The sequence below is a fragment of the Thalia democratica genome, chromosome 8 (genome assembly GCF_965202585.1).
Source record: "Thalia democratica chromosome 8, ktThaDemo2.hap1.1, whole genome shotgun sequence".
NCBI classification, from domain to species: Eukaryota; Metazoa; Chordata; class Thaliacea; order Salpida; family Salpidae; genus Thalia; species Thalia democratica.
In genome coordinates, this window is record NC_139172.1 from 35,700,974 (window position 1) to 35,727,345 (window position 26,372).

The 26,372-nt window shown below is 26.6% G+C and overlaps 2 protein-coding genes across 2 annotated transcripts; both read left to right on the top strand.

Annotated features, from left to right (window-relative positions):
• The first annotated feature begins 7,673 nt into the window (after window positions 1-7,673).
• Window positions 7,674-9,731, top strand: LOC145842631 (nuclear nucleic acid-binding protein C1D-like). Its single transcript, XM_082950105.1, has 3 exons — window positions 7,674-7,866; window positions 8,672-8,782; window positions 9,301-9,731. The coding sequence occupies exons 1-3, from the start codon at window positions 7,674-7,676 to the stop codon at window positions 9,618-9,620; spliced, it is 624 nt and encodes a 207-aa protein (XP_082806231.1). The 3' UTR covers window positions 9,621-9,731.
• A 3,430-nt stretch (window positions 9,732-13,161) lies between these two features.
• LOC145843190 (kelch-like protein 7) lies at window positions 13,162-15,361 on the top strand. Its single transcript, XM_082950650.1, has 2 exons — window positions 13,162-13,318; window positions 14,001-15,361. Exons 1-2 carry the CDS (start codon window positions 13,162-13,164, stop codon window positions 15,359-15,361), a joined length of 1,518 nt encoding a protein of 505 aa, XP_082806776.1.
• Window positions 15,362-26,372: the final 11,011 nt, after the last annotated feature.

The following is a 26,372-nucleotide window of genomic DNA, read 5'->3' on the forward strand; positions in this document are numbered from 1 at the left end:
TTTGATGGCCGTTCTGTGAAACCAACGAAAAAATACTTCTTGGCGATTGGGCAACATTTGTTGGACAATCCTGAAAGCGTTGAAAATTATAAAAAGGACAATTTTTCAGTCTTAGTGAGAGCGGAGAACTCTTTTTAATTGCATATTCTAAAAGCCTTATGTATTCCACCTTTAAGGCCCAGTTTATGCAAGCAAAAAAAGTTCGTTTACCTAACTAGACTTTTTAAATCCTTATATTAGTAATTTTAAAATAGTTAGTTTCTTTTTAAATTTTATTTTTAAATATAGTTTTTATTTTTATCACTTTTTTATTTAGATTGTTAAAATTCTAACGAGTTTTATTAGTATACAAAGTTTATTGACATAAGCGCTTAGTATTTTATTTTTATTATTTGATTATTACGACATTTTATATCTTAAAACTTTAAACTTCAGTATGATATAATTTTAATTTGTATTCACTCCAATTCAGTAAGAAACTATTTCTGATGAGCCTTACTACGAAAGTACTAAAATAAATTTAAAGAAAATGAAATGCATTCTGTTATATATCTTAAATAAGTTATGCACCAGAAAAAAGCTGTTCAAGTATAAAAGTTCAAAAGATCGTACCACTCTTTATACAATAATTAAAGCAAATATAAAAAAAACATGTCCTAGTTAATACATTAAACAACATGTATGCAAAATTCTAACTGATTTTGTTAAGAATTGTTTGTGTGAGAGTGTTTAGAAATACAGCCTATTCATCGAAAAAACAAGTGTAGGTGTTTTTAGTATAAAAGTTCAAAAGATCGTAAAATTTTTAACACACTTATTAGTACCGTCATTACAAACTTTAACTTTTGTTTAAATAAGGCACAGCACAAACTGCTTTTACAATAAAAAACTAAATAAAATAATAAACCAAGTTACAAAAAAAAAAAAATTTCTTATTATAAATTTTGACTATAAGAAAAGCGTAAAATTTTTTTAGTTTCATGAAAAGAGGTCTATAACCTAAACTCAAAAGAGAATGGTGACAAACATTTATATCATTGTGTATTTAATATTTACTTTTTTTGTGTATTCTTTGTATATATATGTGTTTGTTTACTTATTACTATTTTTTTTCATATAAGTTTATGTCATTCCATTTAGGTATTATTTATTATTGAAAAAAAATAATTTTCACAACTAATTTTATATTAGTTTTCACCATTTTATTAATATATATTTATTATTACTCTTATTAATTTATATTATTAATCTTTATAATATAGATATACATATTTTTTTTTTAAATTATTTTTGTCCATTAAAAAACATAAATCAATAATAAATAAAATTTAAAAATACCCTCTAGATGACGCTAAAGAGGTTAACTTTTGTAAGTTTGGTACCGATTTATCATACTGGCTTTAAAATACATTACTTTCAATTAAAATATAAAGTTAGTCCGTAAAGATTGACTGGTTTTAAAAAGTTCGTCGGTACTTTAACTTGATATATGCAAATTAGCAAAAGTTCGTCGGAAAAGTTCGTCGAAAAAGACGACTATGTCCTTTGGTAGGGATTAAATATTGTTTTATAAATTAAGTAATTTAACTCACTCAAGCATATAGGTAAAAAGTTGCATGTATACAAAGCAGCTACACTTTCTTAACACTTTTAAGCCTCCATTTTGTACTGTTAAAGCTGTTTTATTTATGTATAATTTTTATTTAAAATGAAAATGATAACTTATACTTTTGAACTCTTGAAGTAAAACAGGTAAACCTGTAAGTGTTTGTAAACAAGCAGTTGACCACCTGAATTAAGTAACATTATTGTTTAAGAGAGTTCAATGCTTAAAACTATGGTAAATTGAATTGGTGTATAAAAAGATCTTATGGTCATTGAGTTCCACACAAGCTACTTTTTATACAATGTTTGAGCTAAAGCTATATATAAGTAAAGAGTTTTTTGTTTAAGTAAAAACTTATAAAACAAGATATCATGTGTGCCATGCTAAATCAGTTTTTTTGGCAATATTGACAGAATATTAGTTTTTGTCATCACTTCAAATGCTAAAAAAATGTCTAAATAGTTTAAAGAAATTTCAGGGTTGCTAAACACTCAGTATAACTTAAGAGTATTTCAAATTTGTTTATTTCCAGGCTTACTTATAATAATTTTGTTTTTTTCCAATAAAAGACTTAAGGTAGTTTTAAGATTTCTGAAAATTTAAGACTTATTTTTTTTCTGGATTTTAAATGAGATTTAGTTTCAATGTTCAGTTATTTTATAACCAACATAGTGGAAGAACTTTATTTTTATTGACTTTGGAAAGGATTTGAAAAGCTCAGAATGACTCAGCTCTGTTGGTAAACGCTCAGGACAATTTTCTTTACTGAAAGAGTAGCAACTCTGAAATTGATAATATTTTTTGATGTTGATGCTTTTGAAATTGCAGATTTCATTCTTCATAAAAGTATGCTAATATATAATATTAAAGTATATAATGTAATGTTAAATGTATGTAATGTAATGTTAAAGTATATAAAGTATACATAGTATATAATGTTTACTAAAATGCAGTATTTGCATAATATCAGGATTTGTCAGTGTGTTTATATTTTTTAACTGCTTCATAATTTTTAGATTCTTAATAAGAGTTGAAAACTTCAGGGTTGCTACTCGGTCAGGAAAAGTCAGGAAAAATTTTAAAAAAGACAAAAGTCAGGAAAAAATGGGGGGTTTGAAAAAAAGTCAGAAAATGTCAGGAAAATTGATAAAATTAAAAGAAAATTCAGATTTTGTCAGTTTTAATTAACAAAATTCCTTGTTTTCCAAAGCCTTCAAATGGGAAAAATTAATTAAAAATTATTTTAATGTCAGAAAAAAATTCCAAAGTTTTCCTAGAAATTTAAAAAATATTTAATTTTATTTCCAATGCCTTCATCGGGTATAAATTAATAAAGTATCCTTTACAAAACTGCAAAAATTTTCTATTAACATTTTTAACAAGTACCCTACTTAAACAAGCAGATTTTGTAAGCTTTTTAGTATTGATGATCTGTAGCATGGAACTTTCCATAGTGAACACTTCCATATAATATACACAAAAGTTTATCTAGCATAATTTTAGAATCAAAGTGTTTTTTGTTTAAGTAAATAATTGTATATTTATAAATTTGTATTTTATGTAACAAGCTAATGTGTATACTTTACCTCTTTATAATTTTTTCAAAGTTGTTTAAATTTATAAAATAAGTTATAAGAGAGGTGTATGCCAAGATTAAGTTTACTTATTATTTGTATTTTTCGTAGAGTAACTTAAGTTTTTAAAGTAAATAAGAGTATATTTATTTGTTACAAATTTTATACTAAATGATAAAAGGAAATATTTTATAAATAAAAGTAAAATAAATGAGTGCCAAAAGAATAGAAATGAAGCCCACAAGTAGTGGCTTGATTTAGAGAAAATATTCTCTTCAACAAGTGTAGGAGCAGCAGATGAGAGCGATTTAAATAAAATGAGGCAAGTTATTTTAACTGCCAAGAAAATGAAGCGGAATGCAGTTCAGATGAAGGAAACCATATCTTCCTTAGGTGAAGAGGTTGAAGTGCTAATAAAAAAAACAGAGAAAATAAATTTTACTTCATACAATTAAAAAAAAAGTTTTTGATTAAGTCCTTTAATGTTTAAATTATTTAACTGTAAAATTTTGTTATTTTTTTTGGGTTTAAGTTGTGGAAGTTCCTTATTGATTTAAGGTTATAATTGTAAAAGTTCCTTATATGTCGTTTGTTCATCTAGATACATTTATGCCTGGAAATGCTAAAAAATTGTGTCTTTTTTCAGACAAGCTGTGTTTATAAGGTGATAATACAAGTATTTTGCTGATAGAGCTGTTTATTAAGTACATCAATCATACACAGATGGTTTGATTGATGTACTGGAAGTTTGATGATAGAATTCAGCAAAAAACTGTTGTTTTTAACCTGTATTAAAATTAGATTGAAAGCTTTATATAGTTTCAATTATGTATTTTAGAATTAGTTTAATTTAAGAGTTTGATTTAGAAAAGTCAGGAAAATTTTGATAAAAAGTCAGGAAAAGTCAGGAAATTTTTCTCAGCTTGATCAGTGGCAACCATGTAGCCTATTTTTTGTATTATAATTAAATATTAAACTTTTTACTAATTAGCATTTGGTTTTTGTAGTCAGCAATCTGAAAACAGAATATACATATTTTCTGTAGCACTAACATGGCAAATCAAGTTTGAAATATTTTTTATGAAATTTTTAATCACTGCAGCAGGGTTCGTGCGCGTCAGGCTAAATCAGTTTTTTTTATTTAAAAATTTGAGAAACTCAGTTTTTCTCAGTTCAAATGCTTGAAAATTTTTGATTAAAAAAAACTGAGAAGTCTTCATAAGGTCAAATTGAGATGTGAATTTATTTCTAAATAAAAATTTTGTTATTAAAGACAAAATCAGTCAGTATTTGTAAAAATAAATGCTAAAAACCTTTTGTTAAATATCTATTTTTTTTTAATAATCTTCATTATTTTGTTTTGAGTTGATTATATACGTCATAATTATGAAAATTCATAAAAAAATACAGTTTAAACATTACAGTTTAGTTCAACAACTTAGTTGTTTGTTTAAATTTGTTTACATCAGCTATGTTTTTCAGAGCTTAGTTGGATGAACTGTTTTAATTTCTAATTTAAATGCTTTATACCAAATACTTTTAGATTAAAACTCTTAGGAGTTTATTCATATACTTACTGTTTGTTTTAAGTTATTAGAGGTATTCGCAACACTTAAACTTAGCTTTAAGATATAAGTACTAAGTTTTGTGGGAGTACAAATTTAAGGTACAATTAATTTTTCACCTTTTGGTTGGTTGTCAATCGCCTTTTTCACAATTTAGCCTTATTTTATTAAGTTGTAACGAAGCTATGAGTTGCTTTTTGCAGATTTTAAAGCTCAAAATATTTTTAAAATAAAGCTGGTTGAAGTAAGAGACTACAATAGTACTAATCAACACCCCCAATACCCAAAATGACTTCTAATGGGGATTTTCCTTACTTTGAAAAAATGTCAGGCTAAACTGGTCTCAGTCAGGCTAAATGAAAAAATTTTGTGCACGAACCCTGCTGCAGGCTCTTGGAGCAAAACTTAGTTTGCCAAATTAGTTTAAAAAAATGTATACTTTTACAAAGTAACAACCTCCAATTTTACAAATAATATGCTAATGCAACCACAAAAATAAGATATTTCATCTTGATATAATCCCAGTTGGGTGTAGACAAAAAAGGGTAAGGAATGTTTCAGTCTAAAATTGCAAGATTTGTGTACTGACCCTGTAAAACTTATGAATCAAATATCAGTCTTACAGTTAAACCTTGTTAAACGTAGTCATTTTTAATTAAATTTTCTGGTACGAACCTAAAAGCTTAAATTTAGAGATTTAAAATAAATAAAATACATTCAAACTGAGATTTGGCTGGATCTTGATCCAAGTTTGGAAAGACTTTTTTCTTCAATCAGCTTACTTTTATATACTTAAGTTATTGTATTTTGAATAATTAATGTATATATATATATATTTAATTAGTCAAGCAAAGCAGAATAAATAAAGTTAAGTTAATTAAATCATTTGCTGTAAACATACAGGTACATACATCCATTAAAGTAAAAATAGTGAATTATTAATTTAAGGGCATAGAGGGATCCAACAATTTTTTTACTAAAAACAACATTGTATCTTAAATTAAAGCTTAAAGAACAAACTACAAGCCAGTTTTTATAGAGTTTAAAAATCTTATTTAATTTTTGAGATATTGTAATTTTTATAAAAAGTTTCCTATACATAAGTATGGACCGCAAATTTTTCAGAGTCCATTTTTTTGGAAACTTTTTAGTTTGCGCCTTCCATTAGGAACCTATTGAGGTCACTAACTTTGATTGCTCATATCTTAAACAATACTTTGAATTTTTTCAAGAGGTTAAAAATGTCTGATAGCTCATTTAAACTTTTAAAAATAAGATCTACATGTATTACATTAATATAAAAAATTAATGTATTTCAATTGTTAAAAGTCTTGACAATTTTGATTTAACCATTTTTTTCTCATTATATATTAAAAAATGCAAAAATTCTACAAGTACAGCTCATTTATTTGGTTACTATATTTTTAAGAGGCAGCAGTTGTTCAACAATTTTTTTAATTTTAAATTCATCATTTTACAAAATAAACTTCTTTTTAGCCCTGGTTTAGATAAAAAATAGTATGTAGTAAAATAAATTATTTGTGTGAAAAGTTTAAAATTTTATTGAACAACTGATTATTTATACATATAAAGTATTTTCTTTAAGATGATATTTATATAAAACAAGAATGGCAACCACAAACTTGGTATACTAAGTACACTCAAGATAACTGTTTTTTTTGATTTGTTAAATGTTTTAGATTACTCAAGAAGCTAATGCATAGTTAAACATTTTTTAAAAACTAATGCTAACTATTTTTTTATAATAAACTCTGGCTAGTTTTAAGAATTTTTTAAAGTTTACAGCTCTTTTCTTTAGATATTAAATGAGAATAAAATCAACTAGTAACAACACTTTGTTATTACTTATTTTGTTTTATGTAACCAACTTTATTCAAAAACTTGATTATATAAACAATTTAATTTTTTCTGGTTCCTGCGGCTATCTCTTTTTACACTTAGACAAATCATCACAACATAAGTGTTAAATAAACATCAAATTTTGCAGAAGTTACATATTTTTTCTTATTTTTCAAAAGAAAAAAATTAAAAGGTTTAAATATGTAGAAAGAGGAATATTATTTTTTGGACAATAAAAATTCAGAATAATTCAGGCTAGTTTGAGGTTACTAAGTTAGTTTTTAGTTTTTCAGTTTTAAAACTTAAAGGGAGGCAACCATATTTTAAATTTTTGCTAAAACTTTAATTGATTCCCTTGTTTAACCTGTATCAAACACATATTTGACTCAGGGTTATGGCTAAATTAACAAACTTAGAGTTATTTTTACTCAAAAAAAAATTTAGGATACTTTCTACAAACAATTCCATCATGATGAAATACTAAGTACTAACAAGTTTTTTGATAACTTATTAACTAATTTATAGTAAAACTAGTTAGGTATTCTAATCAGAAATATAAAGAAATTAAACTATATACTAACAGAAAAGGTATTTTACCTAATCAGTTGTTGCTAAAGAATCTAAAAGTAATAGCTCAAGGTTTATATCAATTTTATAAATATCAAGTGTAATTAAAAGTTTACTCAAGTTCTTCTGTTTGTTTTAATATTAATAACATAAGTGTGTAAGTATGTTATGATGAGTTTGGTTAAGAGTATTAACAAATATTTAAAATTACTGCTTTTCTTAGTGTTTCTGTACTAAAATATATATCTACTATTTTAATATTTTTAGCACCTATTTCCAGCTTCTAAAAAAGACAATCTTGAAGCACTTTACTCTAATTTGTATATAATAAGTTATGCCAGAGGAAATACACTTTATTATAGTTTTTAATTTATTATATTTTTAACTTAAACAATATTTTTTAATCTTCAACAAATAGATAAAGGTTTAATGACAGCTTACAATTTGAAAGTTTTTTATATTTCTGACAAATTTTTTTAGAAATTTTTTTAAAAACCAAAAATGTCATCTGACCAAATTCCCACCGACGTGGCAGCCAGCATGCAAAACTTCCAGCAGGCTCTAGACGACATGACTTCAAACTGCCAACCGCTCATGACAACAACCAGGAGTGACATCATTCGTGACGTCACTGCCATGGAGTCCCTGAAGATCGATCTCACCACTGCACTTGCCGTCAACTCGCTGTACTGGGGTCAGTTTGAAATTTATGATAAAAAGTCATTATTTTTGATGAGATTTGTTTTATATCACTTTAAAATTTTAATCTTTAATACTGTTTTATTGTTCAAAATGTTTATTTTTTTGTAAATCTTTATGAAATGGTCTTATGACTAAGTTTGGAGTAAGTAGATGTTTTGTTATTTTATGTACTTTGAAATTAATTTTAAGTACTCTGTATTTAGTTAGCTAGTAGAGCAACGTATTTTTGATAAAACTGGTATGAAATAATTAAATAACAATTAAAAAAAAACTGATTTGAGTTGTTTATTGCTACAGCGCTGTATTATTTCAGTATAAAAAAAATCAATTTTTTTATTGTTTTTTCTTATATTAGACTATTTAATTTGTGAATTGAAAGAGAATATTTGTTGTCTTAGTATTGTTTGATATGATATTTATTGCAATTAATTTTTAAGTAGATATTGACGCATTTCAATAGTTTTATTAGTGTTTTTATGTGGTCTCTATGAAATGTATCTTGTTTTTTTAAACTGACATTTTATAAAACAACTGCTCAACTAGGGTCATTAAAAAAAAGAGAAACTTTACTCACACAATTTATTTTGCAATGTATATAATTATTTTTTATTCCACTATAAAAAATAGCACTACTGCTTAAAACTTTTTATCAATGTTTTTAAAATATTTCTACTGATCAAAACTAATAGTGTTAGTACATATCTTCATTGTTAAAAGAATTTGTTGTTTTTATCTAATGTAAATTTTTTTTTGAAATACTTTAATAGCATATTTATAACAATTATTATTATTTTCAGCTTTTTTATCATCTCATGGAGTGACGCCAAAGAATAATGCAGTAAAATCAGAAATTGATAGAATTAAGGATTACATGGGAAGAGTTAAAATGATTGAAGATAAAAAGAAAGGTAAATGTTGCTTTTCTTAAAAAAAATTTTTACAAATAAACTATAAGTTATACCTAAATATATATATATTTAAAAAGCAACCATTTTAAATATAAGACAAGGGTTGTTAAAAAACCTGGAGTTCGAAAGTTTAGGCAAAAAAAAAACAGTTAAAACATAGAATTTTTAACCATTTTTTCATGTAGAATGATAAAAATTTAATAAGATCATGATATGTCTATCATATAAAATTTTTTATTTGATTTTTATTATTACTCAACACATTTAAAGTTTCGTTATGTACATCATCTTTTCAACATAACAATGCCATTTAGAACGGTTTTTTACCTTTGACTTAACGTTTTACTAAAGATAAACAAAAATACTTGTACTTTCAAAAACCTGACAGAAATAACGAAAACTTTAAAATTTTTCATAAAAATTTCTGCAACACTTATAGGAGAATATTTTTTCTTATTGTAAAATTTTTTTATAGCATCCAACCTCTGATCAACAACTAAACAGTATATTTTACACAGCGCCGCGTCTGGGCAAGCAGGCGGCCAAGAGGTTCATAACCCACTCGCTGTGGGACCTGGACAAGGCGAAGAAGCAGAAGAAGATGCAGGAGAAGGAGAAAAATAACAATGACGTCATCACGATCAGCGACAGTGAGGTCACTCCGCAGAAGGAGGACGATGACGTCGTAGAAGTGGCGCGGAAAGAGTGCGACGAGATTGAGAGGAAAGAGACGCTGGAGAGGAGAAAAGAGAGGAAGGAGAGGAGAAAGGAGCAGAAGAGGAGGAACAAAATGAACAAGAAGAAGAAGCAGATGATTACCGAGGAAAACTGCTTGTAAAACTATCAGTGTTTAGAAAAATAAGTTTTATAGTTTAAGTGCATTGTAAGCGCTCTTATGTGCAAACTACTGAGTTTTAAAACAACTAACTTTTTAAATTTTGTTGTAGTTTCATGCATCTTTTTTTTTGAATAAACTAGGTTTTAGATTTATTAGGTAAATATGTGTTTTTGTTTTTATGGTTATATAAGTTGAATTATTTTGATAGTTATTAAAAATAACGAAAAAAATTCGAAAAAAATGGTTTAAATGGTTACAAATGTTATAGATAATATTATACACGTAGAACATCTGTTTAATTTAAAAAAATTAAAACTCTTTTAAAAGGTTGATTAAGTATAGATTATTAAATAAATGAGATTCCACTTGTGGCTTGTTTTCTAAATTTTAATTTTATAGAAAATATTTTTTTATAGTTCAGGTTTTCTACCAATTTGTTAATAAAACTATTTCAAAAATAAAAAATCTATAGAACATTCTTGTAAATGTTTTTGTTGATGTTTTTTCCTCATAATGTTGGTTTACAAACTTTTATTAATGCTTTTTAATTTCACAACTTTACATGAGTAGTAAAAACAAAAACAAAAGAAGTTTTGTCAGAATTGTTATACTGAAGTACTACTGATAACAGTGTTACAAATTTAAAGTGCTCAAACATAAAAATAGTAAGCAAAAACATCAATATTAAAGGTAAGTTACTTGATAGTAAAATGTTTATATGCTGAAAGCAGATCATAAGGTACAAATAAATAAACAATGATTTAAAACATTTTAAGTGTTATAGTTAATAAGTAACTTAATTTAACGTTTATTAGAATTTAGAAAGCAACATTTAAAATTTAGTTATTTATTAATTCTCACTAATTGAAAACTTGGAAATAATTATTTAAAAACTCATTACTTGAAATTGCTTATTATGACTAATTTTAAATCGATATAGAAATAGTGCTCTTAATCATTGTTTATTTATCATTACTTACTACTTATTGTACAAATACTTATGAAAACTAAATCAAGCTTTTGTATCTAAAAAGTTGTACACGTATACAGTGTATGACAAATTTAGCTAATATGAGTTGTAAGCATAAGTGTTATTTTAAACTTGTACCTTTTTATTTCATTTATTTTCCGAATGTATAGTAAGGAATCCCTAAGATAAAAGTAAAGTTTAAAATCAATTAAAGATTTGTAACACACATTACTCGATGATAAAGTCTTTCACGAAATTTAATCTGTAGTGCTGTTTGAATGAAGTTTTAATGATGCTTACATAGTTATAAGTTGAAAAAAAAAATTTGACGACAATATGAGTAACTGGTACTGTTGTTATTAAATTTTGGAATCAAGATTACGTAAAATACATTTAAAATTGCTATTAAGTTACGGTTACGACTCACTTATGACAGTTTAAAAATTTGCAAAAAGCTCAAGATATCTCAGACTAAATTTAATTTTAACTTCTGGCTTAATTGAACGTAATTTAAGCCTCTAATGTTAATCTTTTTAGATTACATTAATTATATATTGTAGTTAATTTATAGCAAAAGAAGTAAAACTTTATAACTCTAACCTTCCCACTACTGCTTTTTATAGAACATTTCAAAAAGGGATTAACCAGCAGCGTGTTAGGACAGGTTTCCCGGGTAACCCCTAAAAAGGAAAAGACACGAATATTATTTAATAACGTTAACAGATTTGGTTTTGCTTTTTTACTAAACTTTATAATAATAAATGCTCACTTTAAGACATATAAAGTTTCAAAATTTGCTTGTGTATCACAGGAAGTCAGCTGAAATGTGTTTAGAACTTGATTGTGATATCTTATTGATTTTTAAAAACGGAAACTTACAATATTTTAAGCAATATGTAGTATTTGTCTAAAAAAATATTTACATGAAAGTACAATTTTTATAACGTTTGATTTTAAGTTTGTCTTATTGTCCTGGACAAGACGTTAAAAGGTATCCGTGGTGTGCGACTCGATAACCGAAGGCTCTTCGTGCACCAAATATTTTTAGCGTCTCTTTTTTTTGTTTAATAAACTATAAATAAAGAATTGTAAGAAATGTGGTGATCTACAGGGTCAAGATCCGGAAGCGGCCGGATCTTATTTTTTTTTAAAAAGAACCAGATCCTAGCTGAGATTTGGTCGGTTCGGGATCCAGTCAGTTCGGAAAGTTTTGTTTCCCGCTATCAGCTTCTTTCAGTTTTATACACTTATATTACTGTGTTTTGAATATTTGATATACAATTACAGTTACCTCTCGCATCTTTACGTACTCTTGACGTTACGCACTCTCGTTTAGTTACGTATTATAGAATTCCAAAAATAAAATTCTTTAATTTTTTTAATGTTGCACAAATTAATTTTATTGTATATTTTTATTAATAAATATGTTTTTTAATGCTAACTCACCTCTCTATAACTTTAGACTTTGTAGTTATACCTCAGTATATCAGAAATTTTGTTAACATTAAGAGATCAAATTTTAAAAAAGTTGTAGTAACATAAACAATTTTTATTAAACATTTTTCTTGGATTTTACATATTTTTGTTCAATAGAAAAAAATCAATTACAGCCCCAAATACATATTTTCGTAAAAGGCTATAGAAACAAATTTAAAATAGGCACCACATCGTTTCTTAATTGTAAACAAATGCTTAATTATAAATTGAATTTGTTAAGTAGAACATAATATAAATGTTTAGTATCAAGTTAGTCACATATAAATAAAAATAAAATTTACTTATTATTAAAACTAGTAAAATGTTTCTACAAGTATTCTTATTTTATACAAATTTAAATCTTTTTTTATTAAATATATGTATAGTTTTATCTTTTGTTTTCATGTCTATAAATAAAGTAAACAAATTGTTAAAAAAATTAAAGTCCCCAGTCTGCTTTTAACTATAAGCAATATAAAAAAACAGCCATTATAGTAAGTGTATTTGATATTTCTCGTATCTGTACGATCTCTCGTACCTTTACGCATTTTTTCTAAGGACACAATGTTCGTAAATAAGCGAGAGGTTACTGTGTTTGCCTTAACTAAAAAAGTATATTATAAAATAAAAAAGAATATTTGATATATATGAAATTAAACAGACTAACTAAATACTTTAACTGTTTTTTGTAAACATACAGGTACATACATCCATTAATGTAAAAAAATGAATTGTTAACTTGAAGTATCTTGCAGATTAAATTCTGCTACTGACTCTATAGTTTAGTTCTATATATAAATTAAGAAATGCTTAATTTTTAACCAAATATATATCTTAATTTTGATGTAATTCAAAAAGTCTTGACATTTTTAATTTAATTATTTTATTCTAATTATATATTAAATAATGTAAAAACTCTACAAATACAGCTCATTTAACACTTGGTTACTAAAACTTTAAGAGGTAGCAATAATTCAACAACAAGTTTTCTAAAAAATGGACCTGGTAGATCACTAACAAAAAGTTATTTTGAAAGTATCTCATTTTCTTTTAAATTATTTTAACTCAAGTAAATATAGTTAACTTTTACAGACTATGTTTAAAAAGTTGTTTAAACCTTCTGAAGCTTCACTTGATGTTAAGCAAACCTGTGAAAAATGTTGCATCAACTCTAAAGGTTATAAATTTGTTGAGCTGTCCAGAAAAGTTTCTTCTAAAAATCTGCAGGGAACAAAGAAATCACTACTAAAAGGTTATAATTGAATGGTATAAAGTTCTAGTTTGTTCTACTAAAAGTTTTACATACGTGCAATTTTTTGTTAAAATTTAAGATATCTTTAAAGCTATTTTTATAAAACATCTCAAAATTTAGTACTATGTAAAAAGTATCCGAAGTACCATATAAATAATTTTGATGATAAATATGCTTTGAATTTTGTTCATTTAAAACTTTTATTTAAAATTTTATGCGTATTGATATATATATATATACTCTATTCAAGAAAAATAATTTGCTAAATCACTGCATTGTTTGGTTACATGACAATTTTTTGAGACAAATATACATTACTTTTTTTATTTTAGCCGTTTCAAATTTTTATTAAGAATTTGAATTGTCGGAATTTGAATTGTCCGAATTTGAATAGTCGTGCATCCGCATTGTTTAGAAATTTAATGAGCTGTAATTAAATAACATAACTAAAGTTTATTGATGAATTAAAAATTCTAATTTACGGTAAAAAAAAGTATGCTAATTTATATATTCAGAGCTTTTAACTTCTATAAGAATGTTTTTCAAAAATAAACTATTTTAAAATTACTCTAAATACAATTTATTAATTACGTACTTATTATGCCTTAATGTTTTTATTTTACAGATATCCTAAGAAAAAAGAAAAAGAAAAAAAGTGAACTTCAATTTCATTTAAAAACAGAAAAGCTTTTGTTGCAGCAAAAAGAAAACAAAACAATTCATAAGTGGCTTAAAAAATGTATCAATTTTGATAATGCTGCATTAATTTACAAAATATCTTCGCTTTACCACCTCTCGTCCTCAAAAGAAGCTTCTCTATGTTACGTTGAAAGATTTTTCCCTGCAGTTTCAGAAACCCGAAACTTTTTAGAGCTGGACTTCGAAAGTGTTGCGCAAATACTTTCAAGCGCAGAATTGCACATCGACACGGAAATCCAAGTTTTGAACAAAGCAGAACTTTGGTTGGCACACGACATTGTGGAACGTAACGAATTTTCAAAGCAGCTCTTGCTGAAAGTTCGTCTTTTTCTGCTATCAGAGCACGCTTTAAGGAACCTTCTGAGTAGAAATTCAATCATCTGCAACAACGAAGAGTGTAAAACAATAATAGAAAGCGTTCTGTACAAAAAGAACTGTTTTTGTGGAACTGAGTCAAGCAAAGTTAGTAGGTACTGCAGTCGAAATAAATTTGACATAATCATTTGCGGAGGATGGAACAGTGAAACAGACTTTCCTGTGCAAAATATTCACACTACCAACATTTATGAAATCAAGAACTTAAGTGGGTTTCAACTGCCAGAAGCTCGAAGGTTTCTAAGAGTGGCTTGCATCAAAGGGGCAGCTTATGTCTTCGGCGGTAGGGATTGCGACCACAAGCGTGTAAATTCTGTCATAAAATATTCACCGCGAACCAACAGTTGGAAACAAGTGACTAACATGCGCGACGAGCGCGAGTTCTTTTCCATTTGCACTTTCATGGACGAGGTCTACCTGATAGGAGGCAACCTCAGAGAAGGAGACGCGAAGTACACCAGCACCTGCGTTCGGTTCAACACGAGCGAGCGGACTTGGAAGGAGTGCGCCCGCATGGCCGAGGCGAGGACGCAAGCGGCGAGCGCCGTTTTTCAGGGGAGGATAGTGGCGAGCGGCGGAGGCAGCAACGAGCAGAACCAGGTGAGAACCGTCGAGTCGTACGACCACGCGGCCGACGCCTGGTCGGAAATGCCGCCAACGGTGCGCAGCAGGCGGTGGCACGCATTGGTCGCCATCAAAAGCAAGCTGTACGTCGTCGGAGGCTTCAAACGAGAATGCGAGGTTTTCGATTCCACTTCTAACAGGTTCGTTCTCGTCAGAACGGCTCCGAGCGTTTTGGAAGAGTACAATGTCGCGGCTTTTTCCATCGGAAGCAATATCGTCGTGGTGAGCAGTTGTTACGACACGAAACTCATTTACGACGTCGAGGAAAACACTTGGAGGGAAATTGAATTTGATTATACGGAAAAGATTTTTGGGTTCGGTTGTGCTAAAGTTCTTCAAGTCTAAGAAACAAAAAATGAAACAAGTTTTAATATTTAAAGCATTTTGTTTGTTGTTTTAACCGTTTTTCTTTTAGACTAATTGTCTATAATTTTTAAACTTATAAATATCTTTTACGTTTGAATAGTATAAAACTGTTAATAATACTTTTTAAGCATTTACTAAATCAGTTTAGAAAACAGTTCTTCTTAATTATAAAAAATAGTTTATTTTTGCACGTTTGTCGAATTATTTTATAATAAAATATTTATCTTGACAATACAATCTTACCTAAGTAATGCAAGTATTTTAAACATAAGTTTTTTTGACTCTATAACAAAACTTGTGGACTTAGTAAAAAAAACCGTCAAAGTGTTTCAAAATATCATTATAAATTAATAATTTAACTACTAGTGTATTTTTACACATGTTTTAGCGAAATAATTGTGGAAACAAAGGAACTATTTGGTAAATTATTTGATTTTGTCCTGGACAAGACGTTAAACTATATATAATTGGTGTACGACCGAAAGAGTTTTTCAGTCCAGGTCTGAGGACCAACTGTTTTAAGCGTTTTTATGCGTCCAATAACAATATAACTATTGAAAAATTTATTTATAAGTAGAAATGAGTAAAAATTGATCATTAAACGCTTTATAAAATCAGTTTTATTGATTAAAATGCACTAGAAATGCTCAATTATTGCTTACATATTGACCATGGCCTGTTTTTTAAACAGGTTTTGGGATAGGTTTTAAAAACTAGGCTTCGGTCTTATATATTAAATTTTATCAGACCAGATGAATATCCAATTGTATTCAAAGGTAAAAAAATTTTCAAAAAAAAATATTATGCATTAATTTGTAGAGGTTGCATTTTTACTTAAACCTATTGTTTAAAATTAAAATCAAACATCTTTTCTATTTAAAGATTAAATTTTATATATTGTTATGTCTATTTTTAACAATGAACAAACATTTTCAAAAGGTTCACCAGGTCCTAGAGCCAAATATTTTGAACGTTTTTTTTTATTCTTTTTGTTCAATAAACTATAAAGGTGTATAAATAAGTTAATTTTCTAATTAACATACTATCTTATGACAATAGACTACTTATTTTCTAAATATCATAACTACTTTGAAGCAGTATTATGAATATTCTTTTGTTTTCTTAGAAACAGTCGATGACTAACTGGATGATTAAGAAGTTTCTATTTTTTCCTAAATTAACCTTTTAATTTTTTGAGCCAAATCTAAGCCAGGATTTCGGGTTCATTATTAAAATCAATATCCGACCGGGTCCTGATCCAGATCTTTTTAAAAATTAGGATTCGGTAGATTACTACTCTAATCATTAATATTAAAGACATGGTTATTCTCGAGTTAATGAAAATAAAGAAATTGCAGCGTTTGTAATATCTCAATTATTTTTAAGGTGCTCAATATTAAATGCAGAAAAATCAACCCTAGCAAGAGTTCACTAAGTAAAATAAGCAAGAACATACTTGAAAATATTGTAACTCAAATAAAGAAGAAAACAACAATAATCCAATGGAGCACATGTTAAATAATAAAATGGTTTGATCAAACAGATGAAAAATCTAGCAAATGTTTTGTCAACTTTGACATTTAGAAATTCTATCCAAGCATCAAACTAATACACCTTAATAATGCAGTACAACCTGCAAGAAATTTTACAGAAATAAGTGAAGAGCATATAAACATCATAACCCACAAATGTAATTCAGTGCTTACTTACAACAGAAAAACATCGACCAAGATATATCAAGACCCATCTTTTGACGTTCATATGGGGTCATACTTCGGAGCTGAGTTATGAGACCTCATTGGCCTACACATTCTCAATAGATTGAGAAAAACATATGTGTCGAACCAAATAGGCCTATATAGGGATAATAATTTAGAAATCATCAAATACAAAAACAAACAGGACCTTGAGAATATAAAAAAGTAAACGATATAGATCTTTAAGACATCGGTTTAATATCACAACAGACATTGGAATGACAAAAGGCAAAATTTTTTGATATTACTTTAGATCTAGCTAACAGTTGTTATAAGCCATACAGAAAAGAAAATTCCTCAATCAGATGCATCAACAATAATTCTAACTATCTGACGATAATCAGGAAAAACCTACCTAAAATGATACAGAAAAGATTAAAAAGGCTGTCTATAGACCCGCAAACCTTTGAAAATGCAAAGCATAGCTACCAAGTTCCCTCTACGTCAATCTAACTTCAAACACGAACTTCAATATGAAAGAAAACCAACCCTGTAGACGAAAAGAATCGAAAACAAACAAGAAAAACTATGTACTTCAATCCCCAATACTACCAATCACTTAAAACTAATATTGGGATAAATTCTTAAGTCTAATTGACAAACATTTTAAAATCGAGAGTATGAAATTGATTTGTATATAAACAGCTGCAAAGTATTATACTGTTGTATGGAAAATATTAAATCATTAATAAGTGGTCATAACAAGAAGATAATAAGTAAAACGAACCGTAATAAAAATAAAGAGTTAATGTGTGCAACTGCCGCAACAAAAATTCCTGTCCCTTAAGTAGTGAGTGTTTGTATGAGAATGTGGTTTACAAGGCGACAATCACTGCTCAGAAGGAAACCAAGGACTACATAGGATTTACGGGAGGCCTAATAAATTTGATATTATTATGGTATTATAGTGAAAAAAAATAATCAAATTAGCTTAAAAGACAAAAACAGTTAGACACAACCAAACTTGTTTAGAAAAAATACCTTTGGTAAAACTAAACATTAACAAAATGAAAAAAACACGGCTTATAAATAAATAGATTTTACGAAAATAAAGAAACATTGTACTTTAAATATTTTTGAGTGCACACATAAAGTTTCTTCAATATAAACAAATTGCTTCCGGTTAAGTTTAATCGAAAACATTAATAAAATTTTTAATCTATTTAAATCTGCTTAAAATAAAACCATTTGAGCATGAAAGGTTATTTATTCATTTTTATGAGAAAAAAAAACGTTTCGAAGCATTTAAATTAATAAAATAAACAAACAATTTATTTTATTCCATATATTAAAAGATGTAATTTATAAAATTAATACTAATAATAACCAAGCGTTAAAATTAATTCTCCAAAAATAGTTTTTTTTAACTCACAAAGATATATTAGATAAACCGAATGATATTCAAATGTATTAATTTTTACGAATTAAAATCTTTATAAGCGATTACATTTAAAAACGCTTTTGTATTATGCTCTAAAAACAAACAATTTTGAAAATTTTCCTTTTATAAACTTGTTTTGACAGCTTTTTTCTTCGTAATTTCTGATCCCAGCATTTTTGGTGACAAATAAAAGTGTTCTAAAAAATATATTAAAGTTTTACTTACTTGAAAATCATGTTTTAAAAGATGTTTTAATTTAATTAACAATCCTTAAAACAGCAATTTTTTATTTTGGATAAAAATTTTAGCACTCTGTGTTATTTTACTCGAAACAAACTGAATCTTACCTGTCACGATACAGCAAAGCACCAATAGTAAGAATGAAATGGAAAACGACAAAAAAAATGACTCGGTATGAAAAGGTGTGAAAGCGAAAGTAATTACTTAATGCAATAATAAATAATTCCGATAAAAATATTTTAGAGTATATATTATAAGCCCGAAATAATAAAAATTTGCATCCCAAAAAATTGAATACTTTCTTGTGGTTGAACTTGTACCTGTGTTCATTTAAAATTATTAAGTTAAAAAGTCAGTAAAGTTCGAAGTAACAGTTAAAAATCTATTTTAAATGAAAACATATGTATTATTGAGCAAAATGGTTTTGTAGACATCTTTTCTTGATACACACTAGAATAAAATACTATATGCATCGAAATTTGATACTTTTTTTATATAAGTAAAACTGTTGGTTAATAAGAATGAGATAGTCATATAACTGTGAGTTTATAGTAAAACTTTGTTAAAACTTTTTGAAGTATTTCAAAAAAGAAAAAGAATACAAATTCACCTGTAATTGCATATGGAACATCGTTTTCTGTCATTTTCTTCGATCCATCTTGTTAAACAACTTTCATGCACATACTTTGTACCACCTTAGTTGATGGTTATTTTTAATAAATTATTTTATTTTCAAAACCAAACAGTTTCTTAAAGTGTATAAATTAAATTTACAGCTTTGGTTGTAGTATTAAAATAAAAGTTATTCTAAAACTAAAAAGCCCTTCAAAAGTTAATTAAAATTAGGAATATGTTTTATATTAAATATTAGATAATCTATTAAAAAACAATAAACAAGACTTTTTATTCATAATAATAAAGTAATTATACTACTTTGTAAGTAAATGGAAAATACTACGAAAAGTATTACTGATTTTTTTGATAAAAATGTAAAGATGTCTTTTATGAAGTTTTTTGCACATAAATAGATACTTTAAGAGTTTCAATAAATGCCAACAGGTATGGTTATAATTTTGTCACAAACAAGAACACAAATAAAATCAACCTTACCTTTGCATCTACACGGGAATATCAATTTTTCATTACCTTTATCCATGCAAATGTAGCAACCTTCAAATAATTAACTTGAATACTAGTTCATAAATCAAATTAAAAACTATCATTATAATAAACTTTTGTTTTTGGTTTATTGCGTTTTATTAAGTTGGTTTTTTAAAAAGTTGTTTATTCATGAATATTTTAAACGCGTTTAAATATGTTGTTTCGTAATGTTTAAAGGTAATAGTGATCTTCACAACATTTCAGTAAAGTATTTGTAATTTAAAAATACATAACCAAAATAGCTCACAACATTAAAATGAAAAGTATGTTTCAAGCAGGTGTTTATTTTAATGTATATTATTATAATGTCTTAATAATTTTAAATTTATAGACATTTATTTATTTTGTTTTTTTTTTTTGAGTAAAAAATAACAGTACAAATAGTTTAGTTTTAGAGCTTTGTTGAAGTTGCATTAAACCAACAATTTAAAGCAATAAAGAAGTGTAAATTAACATTAATTTTAATATTTAAAACCAATACATTTTTATTTACAAATAAGTTTGACTAACATGTTTCTTCATCCATTTTAGTATATTTGTATTGTTAAGTTTTTTGTGTAAAGTTATGCTGTAAATAACTAAAACTGTACATAAAAACGATTATCAGAGTTAAGGCAAGTTAGCATTTTGGAAATGAGTTCATATCTTAAAAAGTTCATTAAGCCTGAAATAACTCAATAAACAAAAGTTTTTGAGTATTCAAAATTCACAACTTTTAACCATGTTTCCATAAAATAATTAAAAAATAACTTTTTCAATTGTTTTTTAACTAAACATATATCTATATATAGTTTCTAATAATTTAGATGTAATAGTTTGAGTATCAGCTTTATTTTTTTTTAATTTAAAGGCACGCATAAGTCTATTTTTTTACTAAACACTATTTAGAATTAAAGGGTATTTTTAAAAGACTTTTTTTTTTCTAATACATCAAAAGACATTACAATAAGGAAAAGCTATATAGTGAAATAAAATAGATAATATATAGATTGTTAAAGTTTATTGCAAACAAAATACAAAATAGAAGTACTTTTCGGACACGCTCTTCAGTATTTTTTCGTGTCAAAACAACCAGAAGTCTTCAAAGAATTATTAATATTAGCATGTTGTGGAGTAGAATTTAGCTTTAAAAATCGTATGTATAAGCAAATTGACGGTATATCAATGGGGTCGCCACTTGGTCCTATTCTCTCAAACATTTTTGTTGGTTTCCATGAACAACAACTCATAAAAGATATCTCTCCCATTTATTACAAACGTTATGTAGATGACACGTTTGCCATCTTTACAGACGATAAAGACAGAGATGAATTTCTATTAAAACTGAATAGCATGCATGCAAACCTCGAATTTACTATGGAAACAGCAACTGAAAACAATTTAGCATTCTTAGATGTTATGGTCAATAGGGAGAATCAAATGTTCTATACGAACATTTTTAGAAAAAGTACCTTCAGTGGGGACTATGTCCCTTATAACTCATACAGTCCAATGAGACAAAAACTAAATCTAATCAGTTGCCTTACATATAGAGCAATGAAAATTTGTTCTGAAAAATATTTAGAAAAAGAATTATCAAAGGTGGAAAGAATCTTTGCGACTTTAGGTTACCCTCTAGACATAATAAAGAACACAATACAAAAAACAAAGACAAGGTTTGAGTCAATAAAATTTGGTCCAAAAAAAAGTCCGGTATACCTTAAGTTGCCATACAATCAGAATACAGTTTTGCATAATAATTTGAAGAAAATAGTAGAAAATGGCTATAGATCTGTTAATTTACGAATAGTATACTCAACCAATAAACTGTTTCAGATTAAAAACATAGATAAATTACCCATCCTAAACACCAGCAATGTAATTTATAAATTTGTATGTTTATGTAAAAAAACATACGTGGGTAGAACGAGTAACAATTTGATTGCAAGAATTAACCAACACATACCAAAAAACCTTTTAAACAAGATAAAGTCATGTAACGAGGAAAAGAAATTTGATGATTTGGAAAAACTAAATAGTAGTTCAGCGATTGGCTAACACCTGATTACTAATCCTAAGTGTGTCGAAAACTATAAAGTGGATAACTTCAAAATAATATCAGTTGCTCGTAATGAATTTCACCTAAAAACTTTAGAAGCTATATACATTTTAAGCTTAAAGCCAGATCTCTGTAAACAAAAGAAATTTGTTTATTCGACCATTTTGTTTAATTCGTTGAACTTAAATTAGTTGATTAGTAAAGTTGTGTTACATTTATATTATTTCTGATTAAACGATTGCCTTAATTTGTTAATTATTACTATTGTGTTAAATTTAATTTGTTTTCTTAAATACTAAGTTTTATTAGTTTTTATTAGTAAATCATTATTTCAGCTTGTTTTGACACGAAAAAATACTGAAGAGCGTGTCCGAAAAGTACTTCTATTTTGTATTTTGTTTGCAATAAACTTTAATGTATAAAAATTGTGATTTTTATAATGGAAAAACCATTATTTCAACATATAGATTGTTAGAAAAAAAAATCATTAACACACAGCACAATTTTATAACAATCTCATATTTAAAAGAATAACTCCAATTATAATTTCAAGTTTGCCCTTCACAATTAAAGATCAGATAAATTCTGAGAAATAGTTTTAATTATTATTTAGTAAGTTTTAGAGTAAAATTATGGAGCAACCATAAGATTTAAAAAAATTGAAAAAAGTACGGTTGTTCATAGTCTAATGTAAAACCACACAAAAAATTTTACTTGAACAAGGTTTTAATAAAAAAATAAATTAGTTAAAATGGCTGAAAAAGTGAACTGTTCTAATTTGAAAAAAATTATTGAGAGGATGGAGAAGACTTCAAACGATAAACTTGATATGCTCAAGAAGGTGATCAAGGAATTTCATGAAAAGCTAGCAAGTCAAATCGCTCAAAAGATAAAATCAAAGAGATATGTGATAAAATTATTCCTATGAAAAAACTTTCAAAACCTGAATTAAAACTTTAGTCAAGACCTTGGAATACAAAAGGTATTTTTAAATCTATAAGGCATAAAAACAACCTATACAAAATACTTTGCAGAAATAACTTTAGTTACATGCACCAAGTTTACAGTAAAAAGTTAAGAAAAAATCTCAAAAGTTCAAAGTTGTAATAAAGATTCAGCAGAGACTTGGAAAGTAATTAATAATATTAAAAACAGACAGAGAAAAAAAAACATATATTTCGTCATAAACTAGATTTAAATTAGAAATCTTTTGTTAATCCAGATGAAACTGTAAATAACTTGAACCTTCATTTTGCCAATATTAGAAAGCAAACTTATTCAAAGTAGGAAATTTATTTAAACTTTTCTATTGTTTCTACACAATAACAGTTTTGTCTGGTTTGATGTACATAAAATGAAATAATTAGTATCATAAAAAGTTTAAGTTCAGATAAAGCTAGTGTTGTAGGTAATATTTCTTTTGAAATCTTAAAGAAAATAAACTATCATATAGGTCCAGTTATTAGTGAACTAAGTAATCAAGCATTTAGGAAGGTTAGTACCTAAATTGTTTAAAATTAGCTAAAGCTATACCTATACTATTGAAATCAGGTTCAAAAACACTTCTAGGAAACTATCGACCAATTTCACTTTTATCAAATATTAACAAAATTATAGAAAAAGCCATATATAGTCGCTTATACAAGTTTTTTACTAAGTTCAATATCTTAAATTCTTCTCAGTTTCGATTTAGGGAGGGCATTCTACTACCTTAACTCTTTCAGAGTTTGTGGAAAGCACATTGTCCGTCATTGATAAGAAATGCAGTTTGTGCTATTTTATTAGATCTAAGCAAGGCCTTTTACTGTGTGGATACAAAGATTTTGTTTGACAAATTAGAATATAATTGAATAAATAAAAAGATGTTAAAATCATATTTAACTGAAAAAAAGCAATTTGTTAATTTTTGAGGCCATGAATCATATTGGAAGGGTGTAGATGTAGGAGTGCCACAGGGTTCTGTATTGGGACCACTATTGTTTTTGGTATATATAAATATTCTTCAAAACAACACCATATTAATTGTATTAAATTTTGCAGACGAAACATTATTATATACAAAATTTAAAAAGGACAACTAAAAAACAGACACTACATACCTTAATTCAGAACGAGATAATTGTCAAAATGGTAAAATGATAATAGGCTAAAACTAAATACTAATAAAACAAGGTTTCACTCTGTTTTTTTGTTTGATGCTCAACTAAATGAAAAAGCAGTGAATTAGCTATTAATAATTAGCTTTTATTAATAGGTTGAAGCTTAGACTGTACACTTTAAGTATTTACTGTTTTATAGTGTAACTTTAATTTTTTACTAATTAAATTAGCTTAACATATTTTTTTTAGACACAGAAAACAAAATGCTTTAAATGATTAAGTTATATCCAAATATTTGTTTAATTTTTGGATAAAAATAGTTTAAAAACAATTGTAATAAATGTATGAAGACTTTCTGGCAAAAAAAAAATTAAGTTAGATAAGAAAGTGGATTTTTATAGTAGTTTGCATAGTAAAAAAAAATGTTAAAAGTATATAAAAAAGTGAAAAATGCATTTGAAAGAACATATTACGTAAGATGAAAACTGAAGTAAAAAATAAAATTTGCCCAGTATTAAGCCCGACTAGGCTTTTAGGGTGGAGGCGGGGACGTAGTGGACCCGAAATAGCGACACCGTGTGGTGAAAAACATGTAAACTTTTTTAAATATTTTTTTTTTCATTATCAAAATCTGTGCAATCTCAGACAAAACTATGAGCTCAGTGGCGGATAAAAGCCTTGTAGTTAAAATAAGTTAATTTAATCACTAAGTATAAACTAGACTTTAATAATAACCAATAATTAACAACATTTATTATTATATTTAATTAACTGGCTGCAACAGTAAAGCTTTTGGCTAAGGAGCATACCATTGTTTATGTCCTATAAATTAAGAAAAACTAATTTATATAAGTAACTATGGTCTGATAGAATAGTACAGTATCACCGTGTACCAACAACTTTAAATACAATTTAACTTACCGACCTTCCTCGAATATCTTAATTTTAAATATAGATTGTTTTTAAAGGAGTCAAACACAAAGTAAAAATTTTATTTTAACATCTTTAGTTGTAACTAAAATTTAATTTCATTATAATTTAACAAAATAAATTTGTGTTTTTACAAAATTTAAAAACTGTATCATAAATGCCCTTATGTGTGAGAAGGTGTTTTTTGTATGATGATTTATTATATTAACATACTTAACTGCAATATGTCAGTTTTCTTTAAAATATAAAAATTCATAGATGTAGAGAGCATCAATAATAAAATGAAAAAAAAAAGTTAAAATAAAAAATAATTACAAACTTCGAATTTGGCACTTTAAAATTTTTAACATAAATAAATTTTTAAACAGATTCTTAATAATATTGCACAAGAAACATTTCTTAAATACTTGAGATTTATTTTTAAGCCCAGAAACTTAAAAAGTAGAAGATAAATAGTTCATGGGCTTTTAATTTTGCAACCATCAATTAAGTTCTATCTGTAGTTTTATAAAGTGTTTATACACTAAACAAAGTGCTATTTAACACAAAACCTTCTTTATAGTAACAGTTAAAATTTTGCAGACATGTTCTTAAATGTACAGTTATAAACTAATTAATGTTATATATAATCAATTTATGTATAGTTTTATTATATTTATATAGCTCAAACTACTGTATTAAATTTTTTTAAACTGAATTTTATTTAAATTAAAAAAATTTATTTTCATACTATAAGCCATTGACCAAAACACTCTATAACAAACAATTTATTTTATAAAATCTAAACTTTCCAGATGAGTTGAAAAATGTACATTTATGAACCTGTTTGTTTTTTATTGTTATAACAAATACTTTAAAAATTATACCACTCTTTGAACTTTGGTAAATAAAGAGAATTACTTTATTTTTAATTAACATATCACAGCAGTTGGAATTCTTTGAGGAAAAAATTAAAGCCAGCCTGAGTTATTTGGGTTTATAAAAAAATTGTAAATATTAAATAGTTAGTGACAACAAGTGAAATGCTACTGGGGAGCAAGCTTTAATAATTTTAACAACTAAGTTTATTTATTAGAGTTTATTGACTAGTAGAGAATTTGGAGTTGAACAAAAATAGTTTGTTGAAAAAAAACTATCTTGAAAAATTTGAAGAAAAATCCTGAGGTTTGCACAAAACGCTTTAAATAAATCTGGTTTTTTATATACATTTCTCAAATTTTTAGACTAAAATTTTTTTGAAAAAAAAAAATTTAAACTATCTAGAACTTATCTGAAACAAATTTAATTTACAGAATAGACCTTACAGATTTACCTTAAGTTTTCACAAAATGTATTGAGATTAATTTTAGCTCAGACCAAAGTCATATAAGTAAATTTATTTCAT